General features: G+C 36.8%; 1 protein-coding gene across 2 annotated transcripts in view; it reads left to right on the top strand.

Moving 5' to 3' along the window:
* The window catches only part of NELL1 (neural EGFL like 1), a 545320-nt gene that overhangs the window by 181577 nt on the left and 348655 nt on the right, over positions 1 to 15088 (top strand). For both annotated transcript variants that reach the window (XM_063289567.1, XM_063289568.1), the window contains exons 6-7: positions 7243 to 7315; positions 10269 to 10351. In XM_063289567.1, coding sequence (XP_063145637.1) covers positions 7243 to 7315; positions 10269 to 10351 — 156 coding nt within the window. The remainder of the gene's footprint in view (positions 1 to 7242; positions 7316 to 10268; positions 10352 to 15088) is intronic.

Raw genomic sequence — 15088 nt, 5'->3', positions numbered from 1 at the left:
TGTATTTTAAGCTTGCTTGTAAGAATTTTACAAGTGTTACATTTTGTTGTTATTAACCAGTGCAAAAACATATCTGTTTGACAATTTATAAACAAAGTGCATTCTTTGTCTTTACATTTACACACTCAGCAAGAGAACCTCCATTTCCTTATCAAAATAAATTGGTTACAGAGTTTTAGTGTACAAAACTTTTTTGTAAATATCTTCACACAAAAAAGTGTGTTTAAACAAACACTTTTCTTCTGACTCTTTGAAGGAATTATACCTATAAAGTCCTACATTATTATGAAAATTGTACTAATCTTATTTTGATTGTTAGGAGTGAAACTATATATATATATATACACACACACACATACATACATACATACTGCTTCTTTTTTAAAGAAAAGAATAACTCCAAATATTTAGGGATTTAATCAGTTCCTGTTGTGTTATCCAGTGCCACATTCAGGTGTTTTTTTTTTTTTTTTCTTATAGTAATTAGGTCCTTACTGGATTATACTGAATTCTTGTAGTTCAGAAAAATTTTTTGTTGGAAAGAAAAAGATCTAATAATATAAAGGAAAGTCTTTATACTGAAAGCACCTCCAAATAATGATTCCTACTAAAAAGTTCTACCTGTAAGATCGATATGGTTTTGCATTAGTGAGAGTGGAAGCCATTTAATATATGTGAAAGATCTTAAAGTGTAACTGGGAATAAGCGAAGGGCAAATGTTAAAGAATGAGCATTTTGTTTCTGTCTCCTTAGCAATATATATATATATATTGCAGATGTGTTGAGCATTCATATTTGATATATGATATTTACTGAGGAATCTCCATACCAAAATAGAGAAGCAGAGAGATCTTAAGGATGAATCCTTTTGACTAGCATATGCTTTCAAATAATACTGTAGAAATTAAACAGAAGACCTAACCCCACTGATTTACTATTCTGTCCCAAGTATCATTGACATATCATCTCTTCAGTAGTTTTTCTGCTTTGAGATAAAACAACGTATGCTAATATAGTAACCCAAAACCTACACTTCTTCAACCAAGGCACTGAAGACATTTTCCATTAATACCCTGAAAATAATCTTGCTGAAGGCACATTTTAAAGCTAGATTATATCTAGAATTGAACAAATACTTAAAGATTTAATTCAAAGTTTTATTTCTGTCCCTTACAATATTATATGGTCTTGGATCCCACAGTTTAAAGAAGTGACTTCAGTTTGTTCTTTCTGATTCATTAAAACCTGGTGGGAAGTCCCTGCTTGGACTATATTTGCTATATGATAGAAAGAGATTATTGGGTTTAGTGCCTTCTTGGACATGGTGTTTTTGCCATGGGCCTTCTTCTAGGTATCTAAGTATCTTTTTTTCAGATGGTTCTTAAAATTTTGTCCTTATCCAGCAAGCTTTTAGATGTTGAGCTTGGGAGCTGGGCATTGTTTATGGACACTTCCAGGCTGGGGTTCAGATCCACCCATGCTGTGGATCAACTATTCCACTGATTATCAAGGGAATACTAACCCGTAGGTACTTAACCATCATCACTGATGGGGATGTGCAACTACTACAGTTCATAGCTTCTTCCTGCCGTAATTTCTTGCTTTAGGAACTCCCATTTGCTAGCGAGAGTTGTTGCAGAAATGGTTGGTTTTCTCTTTATATTCTATTGTTATTGGCAATAGCTGAGCAAACATGGACTGAGAGATCTCTGCTCACCTCTTGGCCAGGATGGTCATATTCTGACTGGTTTTTGCGAGCACTACAGATATTTACCACAGAAGTGAATGAACAGAATTCTTAGAACAGCTTATTCAACATTGTTTTAGGGTCCTGCAGTATGCTCAATTTTCCATGATGAATTTCCACAGGGAACAATAATAAATAATAATAGATTTGTAGCTGTTGTGGTACCTCAGCTTTGGAATGGCTGGGAGTTGACACTGTCACCTGCCTTTCACCATTAGGCTGTGACCTGGATTTTTAATGCTTATATTCAGAACTTAACATCTGCAGCCTAACTATCCCTTTTGAGCCTTTTTTGCAGTGTTATTATGCTTATTGCTGTGATTAATTTAATCATAATAATGATTAATTTATTTAGTTTTCTTTTTTTACCCTGATTATTTATGGCTTGTAACTTACCACCTTTTAGATAGCAGGTGGGCTATAAATCTTCTAATAAGTGATTAAGTAAAAATAAGTCAATTCTTACAATAATGTATATTGTTCCAGACAAAGTAGCATTCAGTTGGGCCTGTTGCTTTAGCGTAGTAGCTGTTACATTACTGACCGCTGTCTTATAGTGCCAATGGATCTGTAACTGGATGTTCTCCTGCAACATTTGCTGTCATGATCTATTCAAGTCAAGGTAGAGTTTAGCCTGCAGCTTGACATTCCCTGTCTCAGGAACCCAATAGTGGCTGTTTGACTCTGAAAACTGCTTTTTACAGTCATGCACCCATTGCCTCCCTGGCAGGGAATGAAACCCTGGCAGGGAATGAAAATGAACTGCCTGATAAGTAACTAATTATCCTGCATAATAAAAAAAAAAGCACACCATTTAAATATATAGTTCAGGGTTCCAGAAGCAGTGAATAGGACTTTGACATTTGGATAGCAGGTAACCTGGGCTAGGTTTGGCCAGTATCTTTTTCCAGTTTAGAAGTAATGCTTTAAAGTTAAACAGAATGGGGAACATTTGTTTGATTAGATTGGGTGTGGGTGGGTGGGTGTGTACATATACCCTGTAGACATTTATATAGTGAGGCTGTAAACCAACAGAGCAAATCAATCTATGTATAATCTTAAGCAGAGGTGATGTGATGTGATGTGATTGTGATATACAGCTGGGTACTTATTTAAACTGATTTTAATTTGAAATCCCCAATCCATTTCTAATCACAGAAAGCTACTTTTGGCCCCAGGTGCAGACATGGATCTTTGTGTATACAGCTGAAAGGGGCTTTTAGAAGTACCACAATTTAGATTAATGGGGTTATCCATCTGGATGTTCATATTATGGGTAAAACTATGCTTTGTTGGATTGAAAAGCCTTTGGTTTTCATTCATACCTATTTAAATATTGATCTCAGCTGTGTGAAGTTTGTATGTGTTTGGTTTTTACACACTGATTGATTGTTCACCAGCCATTTTTTTCAAAATGTTATTAATGTTCTATGAGACTTGCACAGTAATCTGGTTATTTTCATTAAGGTTTTCAATTAATATTTGATCTTGAAATAACAAGTGGGAAGTAATACCCACAGATTGTTTTCTGCTTTTAGAGAAACTGAACATATAAATGTTACATGATGCTGCATTTGCAAAGCTTGAAGCACTAAGGGCTATATTTTATTTATAGTATGAGCTTTGTATTCTGAGTAAGATACAGTGTTCTCCATTTGCAGTGCCCTACTTGTAACTTATGCTGGTCAAGTCAATCTTTTCCATTGTCAAAAATAAACCTTAATAAAGCAATTAATTCTTTTTCCATCTCTGTAGAATTTTAAGAATGGATGGCTAATTTAAATTCTAGGGTGAGGCTGTGTTTAAAAACGAAGATCAGTCGTACTATATGCCACAAACATTACCTTGTTTCTTCTCATATCATATTGAAGTCAGCAAGATAATCAAGAGAAGATAAAATAAAGGAAGTGACAACATGATTACAGGATCAGTGGTAAATTTAGCTTCAGTTCTGAATAGATCCCTCATAACAATCTTCCAGGTTCTTTTGCTCTCAAATTGTTTTCCATTTCTCTTCTATACAAAAGCTTGCTCAGTTGTAGAGTCATGTCATGGACTTCTTGGGGTAGGTATGGTTAATGGGCCACTTACCAAATTTAGCAATGCCCCAGTTTGGGATTAAATGAAATATTCAGAATGAGCATGATTACATTCTCCCAATGGAATAGTGCTTGTTGAAAGGGAAAGGGAAAGCCAAGCCTCATTATTAATAGAGGGGGAGTGATGAGAAAGTGAAGGATATGTTGCCATGGCTGCTAGCCCCCTACCCAGTGGGGAGACAAAATAGCGCAAGAGCTGTAAGATATGACAGTCTGCTAGGAATTTCCCAAGTCCTGCTGTGCCTCCTTATTGTGGTGGAGGGAGACATGAAGCATATTGGGAGTGTACACCAAGAGTGTATACTGCCCGTAGGTCACCCATGGTGTAAAGGTCATTTCAGCTGCTAAAGCAGACAGGCACCTATATTGGGCAGCAGCAATATCAGCAAAGGCATCATTTCATGCTGTGCAAAAGAAGATAATAACAAACCACCCCTATATTTTCCAACAAAACCACACGGATCAACAAGATACCGCGATTGTTAATTTGGGCTCGATGTTGCTGACGTTACAATGCTGGAAAAGGAAATACAAAGCTGTAAAGACAGAATTACAGTGGGAATATGGAACAGAAGAAGCACGAACATGGGAAAACTCAGTGCAGCGAGAGATGAAATGAATCAACTACAGATTGTCATTAGGGGCATCAGCAAACTGAAATCAACTGGAATTGGACACTTTCCATGAGAAGTTCGTATGGTCCACTACTCAGAACATGAAAAACAAAGAAGGGATAGCACTGCCTTCATAGGAAGGCTATCGTAATAGTGTACAGTGCTTGAAGAAAGTGTGATCAGTGATTGAATAATATTGTTAAAGTTTGTGGACAACCCTTTAATATTCTGTTTATTCACATTAATGCTCCAACTACTGATGCAAAAGAAGAGGAATTAGTTTGATGGTTGGTTTCAATCTGAAGCCAACAGAACATGCAAGTATGTGCTGTTGGTGGTTGGAGATGGGAATGCCAGGAATGGAAACAGTGAGGAGAAAACTGTAGCTGGACTACTGAGGAAACAGTAATGAAACAAAATAACATCTCACCAGTGTCTTCCCATTCAGTCTTGTTTTCACTGCTAACATAGTCTTCAAACAACCAAAACAATGTCTAGATATGTGGATGGAACACAGAGACATTAAACTGATACAAGGAGGTGGAAGAGTTCAGTTACAGTATATAGTAATAGCAAAGATGTAGCCAAGGACTGAGTGTGTAACAATTCACAAACTGAGAGCCAGTTTGGTCTAGTAGTTAAGGTTCTGGGCTAGAAACCAGGAGACCATGAGTTCTAGTCCCGCCTTAGGCATGAAACCGGGTTGGGTGACCTTGGGCCAGTCACTCCCTCTCAGTCCAACTCGGTGCAATGTAGACTAGCCTCCTCATGGTGCACTCCGGGCAACGTGACTTGTCACGGCTAAATAGTCTACACATCTGGCTGCTGGACCTCACAGGGATTTCCCAGCAAGAAAAAGCAGCACCGACACCGAACTGCTATGCCATACGATTAAAAAAAAAAAAAAAAGTTCACAAACTGCTCATATGTAGGGTCCAAGTGAAGTTAAAATGCAAGAAAAAAACCAACCCGTTTCAACAATATGATCTTGAATATATACCCATCATTTCAAGGACAATGTCAGGAACTGCTTTGAAGTCCTGAACCTCATTGCTAGAGAAGCAGAGGAACTGTGGAATGAAATCAAAGAAATGGTTAAGGATAAAAGTGAAAAGAGACTGTCAAAGGCCAAGAAACAGAAGAAAGCAAACTAGGTTCTGGTTCAGGTGCAGGTGAATTATTTGCTTTGCTTTGTTCTGACTGCATCTTTCGGAGAATCTTCTGCCCTGTGCCATATGGGTGTGATAGCTTTGATACTTGTTCAGTGTATGTGATACGACATGCATTTATCAGTAACTGAAAAAAATGATGATTATAATGATGATGATTTGGATTAAGTATGTACTCAGCATAGACATATTACAGTAAAAGTTCATGCCTATGCAGATATATAATTTTTAGAATTTCAAAGCTATTTTGGTGTGTTTAAGGACTGAGTCTATATCATCCTGATGAGTATGAATTTTAGCCTGATGTACCATGAGCAACAAGCTGTGTATGTGACCTTTATATGTTGCTGTATTGCAAAATGAGGTTCAGTATTAATATATACAAATTTATTTATTTATCTATCAAATTTGTCCCTGGCTGTAAACCACCCAGGGACTCTGGGTGGTTTACAGCAAAATAATCAATAAAACAATAAATATACAATATAAATATATTATAAAATACAATATTTTAAAGTACAATTACAAGTCAGTGATAATTATAAATATAGAATCCAAATGGCAAATGATCCAAGTCAGTCCTTGTATGCGACAAGCACTCTAGGGCACTAGCCATCTGCAAACATGATGACTCCCCTCCCCGCCCCAGGCCAGGTGGCAGAGCCAGGTCTTCAAATTCCTCTGGAAGGCTAGGAGCAAAGGGGCCAACCTCTCTTCCAGGGGTAGGATGTTCCAGGGGGTAGGAGCTACTGCAGAGAAGGCCCGCCTCCTGGACCCCACCAGATGGAATTCTCTTACTGACAGGGTCCGCAACATGCCCTCTCTGCATGATTGGGTGGGACTGGTTGATGTAACAAATGTTGCAAATTTGGTGATTTCTATGAAAATGTGCATAGTTGTAATACTGCACTAAATCAAGGTGGGCTTCTTAATCAATTTCAGTGAGAAAGATTTAAGATACCTTGTAAAAGGACCACAAATATAAAATATTTTTAACAGTGCATTCATGACTGTTCAGAACCCCGTTGAGTCACATAGGATCTACATCCAGGTCTATAGGATTGCAGGAGAACTGTGGGGATAGGGTTCATATTAACCAGGGCAGAAGGCGTGTGGTGGGGTGACTTTTCCTCTCACTTCCAAGAGGCATGTGCAGGGAATGAAGAGGTTATGGATCTAGGGATCCAAATCTTCCACTGATCTGTCTCTGACTTTTTTTTCCACCCTGTATTGGTGTTGTAGCAGTGATGATAGTGGAATTTTTTTGTCATTGTAACAAGAGGTTTCCAGAGGCAAAGCTTTCTTTTCCACACTCTACCTTCCATTCCAATGGTCCCTGTGGCACCTTAGCTTCTATTCTGTGAAGGTTAGGATCTTGCTGGTGTCAGATATTTTCATCTGGTCTCTGAGACTATTAGTTTACTTTACTAGCAGAAATGCCTGAATGAGGTCAAAATACTTTTTTTTAAAGGGAAGCATGGTTCATTATTTTAAATTAATATGACTCTACACTATAATTGTGTCAGTTTCTTGAACCTAACAGCAGATGAGTAGTGAATGATTCTGTGCGGTTGTATTGCTATATATTATCAGCTTTCTCTTCTGTTACAAAGGGTATCATTCAAGATGCGAAAGTCATCTTTATGCCTAATGGATATATAACTCAGTGTCCTAATCTGAATCGCAGTAAGTAGCAATTTATTTTTGTGAAATTTAGTTATATTTATAGTGTTTAATGTAGCGTGTTTTACAAACTTTGTTCATTGTTATTCAAGCATGTGATAATCCCAGTTTATGGATGAGGAATTCAAGACTATGCATTTTTTCAGTTCAAGTCACGAAAGTACATATGATGAAGGTGGCATATATTTTATGAAGTGATATAGTTCTTTCTTGCCCACCCCAACTCCAAAAAAATCATTAATTTTACTCATTAGGAGGGGGGCATCACCTAAATTCATTTATGTTATTAGGACATTGCTGTATCATGAAGTTTGAGAATCCATGTGTACTCCCTTCTGCAACCTATCTTTGCTAAAATAGATCATAATTCATTCTTAGTCCCTCTTTTCCCCCTTCCTCTGTTCTGAAGATAGGGCATCGTCTTTTTCAGAATATAGATAACAAGGGCTATATAAGAATGTAGCTCTTGGACTCAGTACTCCCATATGATATGTGCATTTTATATAAAAACATGAATATATTTTTTCTGATTTGATCTTCTCATAAAGCTTAATTAGAGCTTCCTAGACAACTGTTTTCCTTCTTTTACCACATATTGCTACCTTTTTTCTGCCTTTTGGTAGGAGAGTTATCAGAATTCTTAACAAGCAGAACTTGGAGGCTCCTACATGGTGATTGTCTCATTAAGTTTACTCGTAGTTTACAAACATTCAATCAAACTAATCTGGAATCTTGCAAAGGAATCTAGAGAAGTGCTGTATCTCTCTGTTTCTAAAAATAACAAGTATTTTTGTGTGTTTTTGTGTGATATTCCCAAGTCTTTATTTTTTGTAAAGGGAAGCCATTTAGCATTAAAACTTCATTTGGAACTTTTGGAATTTTTAAATCAACCCATTAGTAACCAGTGATTCTAAAGATTTTAAAATAAGATAATAATAATAATAATAATAATAATAATAATAATAATAATAATAATAATAATAATAGATTGCCTGTCCATTAATTTAGCCCTGGACTGATTTATGGCATAGGGAATCTTTGTATGACTATCTGTCATTTTTTCTAATAAAAGACTTCCTATAGTGAGGAATGAATAAAGGGCAAGAGCATCTGTGCCGTCATGAAAAGGATAAACATCTGCTGTTCTGACTCAGGTAGAAGCAGAATATCTTGCTTTGTTCTGTTAGGAGATGGATCTGTCTGTCTGTCTGTCTAGCTAGCTAGCTAGCTAGCTAGCTATCATAAAGGTACTCTTTGCCTAGGCTTGGAGGTTAATATTAGAAGGATTCCTTCTAAGATTTAATTGCAGAAATGTTTTCAGTTAGAACCCCAGTCTATTTGTATGTGTGTCTGTGTGTATATAGGCAAATCATACTGTTAAAAGCACACTAGATTATCCCAAACAGTACACACCTAAAGTCCTTTAAGAGACATATTCAGACTTCACATTCAACTTCATAATTTTGTCAGTCCAAATGTTCTTCTGGACCTCAAAATTATAACCATTTCAATTGCATTTCTTCTGCTAATTCATTTCCAAGCAGCAGGACAAGAATAGCAATGGCAAATTTAAATTTGCAATTAGAATTGGTTAACTTGCAATTAACAGTGCAAATAAAATGAATACAATGGATATAGAAACTGATTTCCCAAATTTTGCAATTTAGCTATGGACATCTGTTCTGCCAAGTGTCCAGGCAGACAACTGGTTCTTTTAGATCCAGGGACAATAAGCACACCAGTGAGTAAAGAGATTTTAAGCTTTATTATTAACTCAAGCAAACAGATTTAAACAGAAACACAATTAGGCAGATTAAACAGAAACAAAGAAAAACCATAATATACCAAGCAAGATGATACCAATCTCTCATCAGCTGTCAGGAGCCCCTCAGTAACAACAACAAATATACCCCAGGGCGGCTCCATTTCCAGAGTACTCAGCCCTAAGTCTGTGCAGAAGCTTCCCAAGCCAGTTCCGCACACAGCACTTGGTAACAGGGTCTGTGGCCAAGCTCTAAACTCAAGAGGCAATCCTAAGGTTTTTATCAAAGTCTGGCCCTAAACCCTCGTGACCTGTTTCCATGGTACAGAGACTGCAGGATCTGACCTTGACTAGATAGGGCTGGGCACCTGTTTATGACATAATCCAAGAGCCTGGGAAGCTAGACAGATAAGCTAGTGCTAACATAAACATTCTTGGGGTTTTCTCTTCTCTCCCCCTTTCATACAAGAGTGAAAAAAAAGCAGGGTAAACATAGCTTAAAATGAAAACTTCTATAATTTTCTTAAGATGAAAGAGAAATCAAAATATGTCACTTAACCTCCTTGAAATACAATGGTCTTCCACATTGCCACTAAAACATCAAATTGACAGTTATCCAATAATTACTATACCGTTATTTAATGATCATTCTTTGCAGCAGAATGATCAGGTTTTTACACCAACATTTTTTTTTTCCTTCCAAGTCCTTTCTGGAATGACAACAGTGCCTTTACAGAGCTAAACAAACCAAGAGGCTATGCTTACTTCTTTATATCTGGGTGGGTAGGCATGCAAATGCCAATGATTGCTAGGAGCAGCAGTCAAAGGCATTTTGCTAGTTTATCAGGTTGCTTCTCATTTGTGATGGTGTTGGGATCTAAGCAAGTAATGGGCAATAAGCATAGAAAATATAAATTGTGAACTGTGAATGTTATCTATTCAAATGAGAAAGACAATAGGCTTACATAGCAATAGCTTGTTTAGCCATGTTACTAATGAAACAGAAGGCATTTTGATCAGGCTTCCAAAACCCTAATAGTGTTCAGTGTCATTCATCTATAGCCTTCCTATTCTAACAATTATGACATTCCAATCAATATCTACTTGGCCTCTGAATGTTAAACACATTGTGTTTTATTTGTTTGTTTGGTCTGATTTTTAATAATACGGTGTTTATTGTTTCTTTTTATTGAGCCTGCCCAACCTGCAGTGACTTCTTAAGCCTGGTACAAGGAATTATGGATTTGCAAGAGCTTCTGGCTAAAATGACAGCAAAAGTAGGTACCTGGCAATTACTCTCAATTTTTAATCCAAGTTGCCATTTCCTCCATCTGTTAAGACCACAATGTCTGTATTTTTTTCCACTTTTTGAAAATGGGTTTATATGAATTTAATTCATACTATAGGATGGACTTTCTAAAGTCAGGGGTGAGGAACCTGAGAATGACATATTATTGTCTGCAGACAAGCATTTCAGATCTCTGGCAAGTATATTCTATCCATATCCTGGCCATTCTATAAGAGGAGGGGAAAGAACATGGAAGGGGTAGCAGATAGAAAGAGTACCAGCCAAAAGAACAGAATGGGTGAGAAAAAGAGCTGGCTGTACAATCAGTTGTTCTGTCTTCTATGTGTGCCTTTCAAAATGCTTTGAACGGACTGTGGCTCCAGAGAGAAAAATGGTTTCCTACCATAATGTAAAATTTTGATTGTGTGAAATCATGCTATACTGCATACAAATTTGTGTCTCAGTTTTAGACCAGGGATGGTTCACCAGAATTGTCATCATTTACCTATGGCAAAGCAGAGAATATGTGCTGCTGATGCATCACTGCTATGGAATTGGAAAGCGTGCCCTTATGGATTAAAGTAAAGCAGAGATATGACCACTGTGGTTATAAAAATTCTTTAAACTCCTGCTGATTTGAGTAAAAAAGTCAAGTTTTTGAGAGTAACTCGTTGAAGGTACACATACAGTATTTCTGAATAAACATGTGCAGGCTTGTAGTGTTGTTTCCTACTGAAAACAGTGGAATTAAAGCTTGAAAGTCCTTTGGCTTTTATTTATTTATTTTTAAAAAAGCTTTGAATGAAAAGTACACCAGGTAGCAGACTCTGCATGGATTTACTGACACTATATTTTGTTTTAGTGTTCAGTTTTTCTTTAGACTTTTTATTGATGTTCCATCTTCATTTAAGTATGTCCTACTTTCACAGCATGCTTTGAACAGGATACTTTGGAAAAATAAAAAAAAAATAGATTTCACCTCATGTTACTGCAAGAAAATAAGACAATTCTGAGGCATGCTAGTCGCCTTAGAGTGTACTGATTCAGTATTAACTGAACGTCATTTGCCGGAGCTAATTATATTGGTTTTTTTAAGACTAGTTGATACTTTATTACCACTCTGAAGGTAACAAGTATCCATACAAATGGAATATTCTTCTCATTCCTTGTTCCTTGCTCCCTGTGATGCTGTTCTGGTGACTTTTGCAATGCATGCATACATACATACATTTAATTGTAAAAGAAAAGCAAATGGCACATGATATTGTCTCTATTTTCATTAATAAATACAAATTTCATGGTTTACTTCTGACATGATGAAATGCCAGTCTCAGCAGCAGCTGCGGGATTTGAGAGTCCCCCAAATTGGATAAATTAATAAAATAAATAAAATTTGTTGAAATCAGCAAGATGATAGATGGAGAATCACAATGAAAACCCTGTCCATTTTGTGCATGTTCCAAAGGGGCAAGGCTTCTACTGTGGTGCTCAATCCACCATATTGCTAATGTTTATTCTTCCCTGTACACACCATTAGCTAGTCTCTGTGAGTCATCATTTTTGTTCTTCCACCCACATTAATTCTGAACAATAGGGTGGTGGACTAAGAACTGACAAAGAAAAAATGGGTGTGTATGTTATGTGTGTGTGTGTGTACATCCCTTAATACTCTTTTCATTACGTTTAAATAGAAATGAGACTGTGAAACTCATGTTTGTTCCCCCTCTTTAGCAGAAAGAATGATTGCTTCTCTTTTCATAGGTTTGGTCTTTTAACATCTCAGTATAGAATCTAATAAAAATAATGCCAATTATCCCTTCAAAGACACAGTGGATTCTGGAAGGATACCCAGATGGGTTTGCTAAGCTTTTAGAAACCATTTAAGGCACTAAAAATACATTTTATTTTAAATTAGTCTAAATATGGTAAATATTTAGTAAATATTTTGAAGCAACATTACTTAATTATGACTAAATATTGTACAGTATTTTAATAACTGTAAATACAGAAATGTGTTGATGGTGATTGTGGAAAAAAATTATGGGTTATCAGTTCATCAAAGAACAATGACTTTTGAAACATAAAATAAATTTTTGAACTCAAGGAAGATTTAAAAAGTGACAAATGCCCATTATAATGATGTCCATGGATCATGCATGGGTTTAGAAGAATTATACCAGTTTTTTTAAAAAAAAAATCCTGAACAACAACTAAGCTAAAAAATTCCATCATTTCATAAATGCATATTGCTTTCTATCTTCCTGAATCTGGAAATATTTGTGCTGACTTTATAAATAGTAGAATACTTTATGGGTCTTTGTTTTAAAGAGACATGCCTAGATAGATGGCAGCCCTGGTTGACCTTATCTGAGCTTGGAAGATAAGCAGATCCAGGCCTGGTTAACGAACTCCAGGTCATAAGAGACTGGACTGAAGAGCTGAAAAAACATCCTGCAAGAAGAAAATAGTAAACCACTTCCATAAACTTGTACAGTAAATTGCTTGGATTTGTCCACCAAGTCACTGTTTGGGCTTGGCTTAAAGGAGATTTTATACAACTTTTATAAAAAATATACCCATGAATCTTTTTTGTGAGAGCTGCAGAGAAATGTAAAATTCAGGAAGCTAGCACTTCCAAAAAGCATTGCACTTTCCACATCATTTGGTAAGTATTGCAAATCACTATTGTAAATGATGCACTTCCCCCCATAAAGTGTAGATTATTAAGGAGTGTATGTGTTAGGCTTGACTCAGTATGGATACTGCTCAGCTACAAATAAGGCCTTTCAGTTCAGATATAAAAACTATAATCAGAATATTATCTTTTGATTTTTTTTCCCTTCTATTGTGCTCTATATAATCCAAGTCTGAAACATACAAAAAACTTTAGAAGATAGTTTTATAAAACCAAATCTTGTATAAATGACAATTGAGTGAAAATAGGACATATAACCATAGCATGGTCTAAAATAGAAAGTTATGTGAGTATACACAAAGTGCAGTATACACTCTTAGTGCCTCTTTCTGGTGTGTGAAAGCCTGTGCAAGCACCGAGTTATGTCTGACTCTTTGGGGGGATGCTGCTTTTGCGACGTTTTCTTACTATAGTGGGGTGGTTTCCCATTGCCTTCCCCAGTCCTCACCTTCCCCAGCAAGCTGGGTGCTCATTTTACCGACCTCGGAAGGATGGAAGGCTGAGTCGATCTGAGCTGGCTACCTGAGAGAGAATCCAGCTTTCGCTGGGATCGAACTCGGGTCGTGGGGAGAGTTTTCGGTTGCAATACTGCTGCCTACCACTCTGCGCCACATGAGGCTTTTTCTTTCTTTTTGGTGCAGTTTCAGTAAATAATTCTGTTAGCTATTTGAGAATTGCATCTGGTATATAATTTACATCATAAATCTTAATGCATAATCAATAGTGAGTTGCAGATTCTTCCCCCTGTATCTCAGTGATCAAAAGGGTCCTCGGTGGAGAAGATGGTTATATGGTGTGCAATTTCATATCATGTAGGAGATTGGGCCAGATTCTTATGGCCTGCCTTTGAACTTGCGGCGAGTTTACTACAGTATTGAACTGAGATATGAAACAAAACTGTCCAGCTTGGAGCTTGTATTAATACCTGGAATTCTTATTCATGCTGGACGTTCCTCATTCATTCATTCATTCATTCATTCATTCATGTGTGTATGCATGCATGTATGTATACACACATTACACACTCAGATATACATATGTATATATTATTGTTTAGCTATTTTTTCTTTCTTTTAAAAAAAGTTTAATGTCATCACTAACTGTATAACCCCAAGTATTTCACCTGTTGGCTGGACTAATGAGTAGTAGTAATAGCATGAGTGTGGACACTGTTTTTTTTTGTTTTTTTTTGATAACTACAAAGCCTGTTCTGAATGGGCCAGTGTCTACATATATTGATATGGCTAAAACAGGCACATGTGCTTCACCTTAATGGCACTATGTACAGCTCTGCAAATCCTTCAAATGCTTCGGAATGTGGCAGCACATATGAAGCACTTCTTTCTGAATTTTTTTAAAAAAGTGTATTTTTCCAGGGTGGTATGGCTGCATTTGAAGCTGCTCCCAATCCCCAAAGAGGTATTTCCTCATATGTTGAAGCTTTTCTTTCAGAGAGAATGTGTACAACTTGTAGGTGCATCTGGGTTTCAGCAAATTGTATTAAAAAGCAGGAAAGGAAGCTGCATTTTGTTGTCTTCAAGGCCAGCAAGAGAAATTAGGACCAGTTGATTTCACTGTGACCTGCAATAGCATGTTTTTCTGAGAGTGCTCAGAAAAGTACTTTGTACAAGTTGATCAGATGCCAGGTACAAGTGCCTACTTCCAGACACCTTTACCTTTCTAACTGTAATCCCACTCTTCCTAACCCCATTGATACTTGTTTGTTGCAATTCTGGATTGACCAGAAATCACAGTTCCTTGTTTCTCACCCAGGAATCTGCTTTGATTATCTGTCAGTAACTTGCCCTATGGATGTGGAAAACTACTTATATAGTAGGCTATGGAGATATTTGGTATCTCCATTCAAGCAGAATCCTTGGCATTTTCAATGAAGGAGCTTGAGAAACAGTAGACCTGGATATAAGACTTGGGAGACTACGCTAGCAGCATAGAGTTGTCTGCACGTTCAGAACTCTCCAGATTAATTGGGGATGTTGGAAATGAGTGTTGGGTGGGGACAGAGTCTTAATT

Source organism: Candoia aspera, chromosome 1 (genome assembly GCF_035149785.1).
Source record: "Candoia aspera isolate rCanAsp1 chromosome 1, rCanAsp1.hap2, whole genome shotgun sequence".
Taxonomy (NCBI): Eukaryota; Metazoa; Chordata; class Lepidosauria; order Squamata; family Boidae; genus Candoia; species Candoia aspera.
The sequence above is the reverse complement of the archived record's forward strand: the minus strand, read 5'-3'. Positions and strand labels throughout refer to the sequence as shown.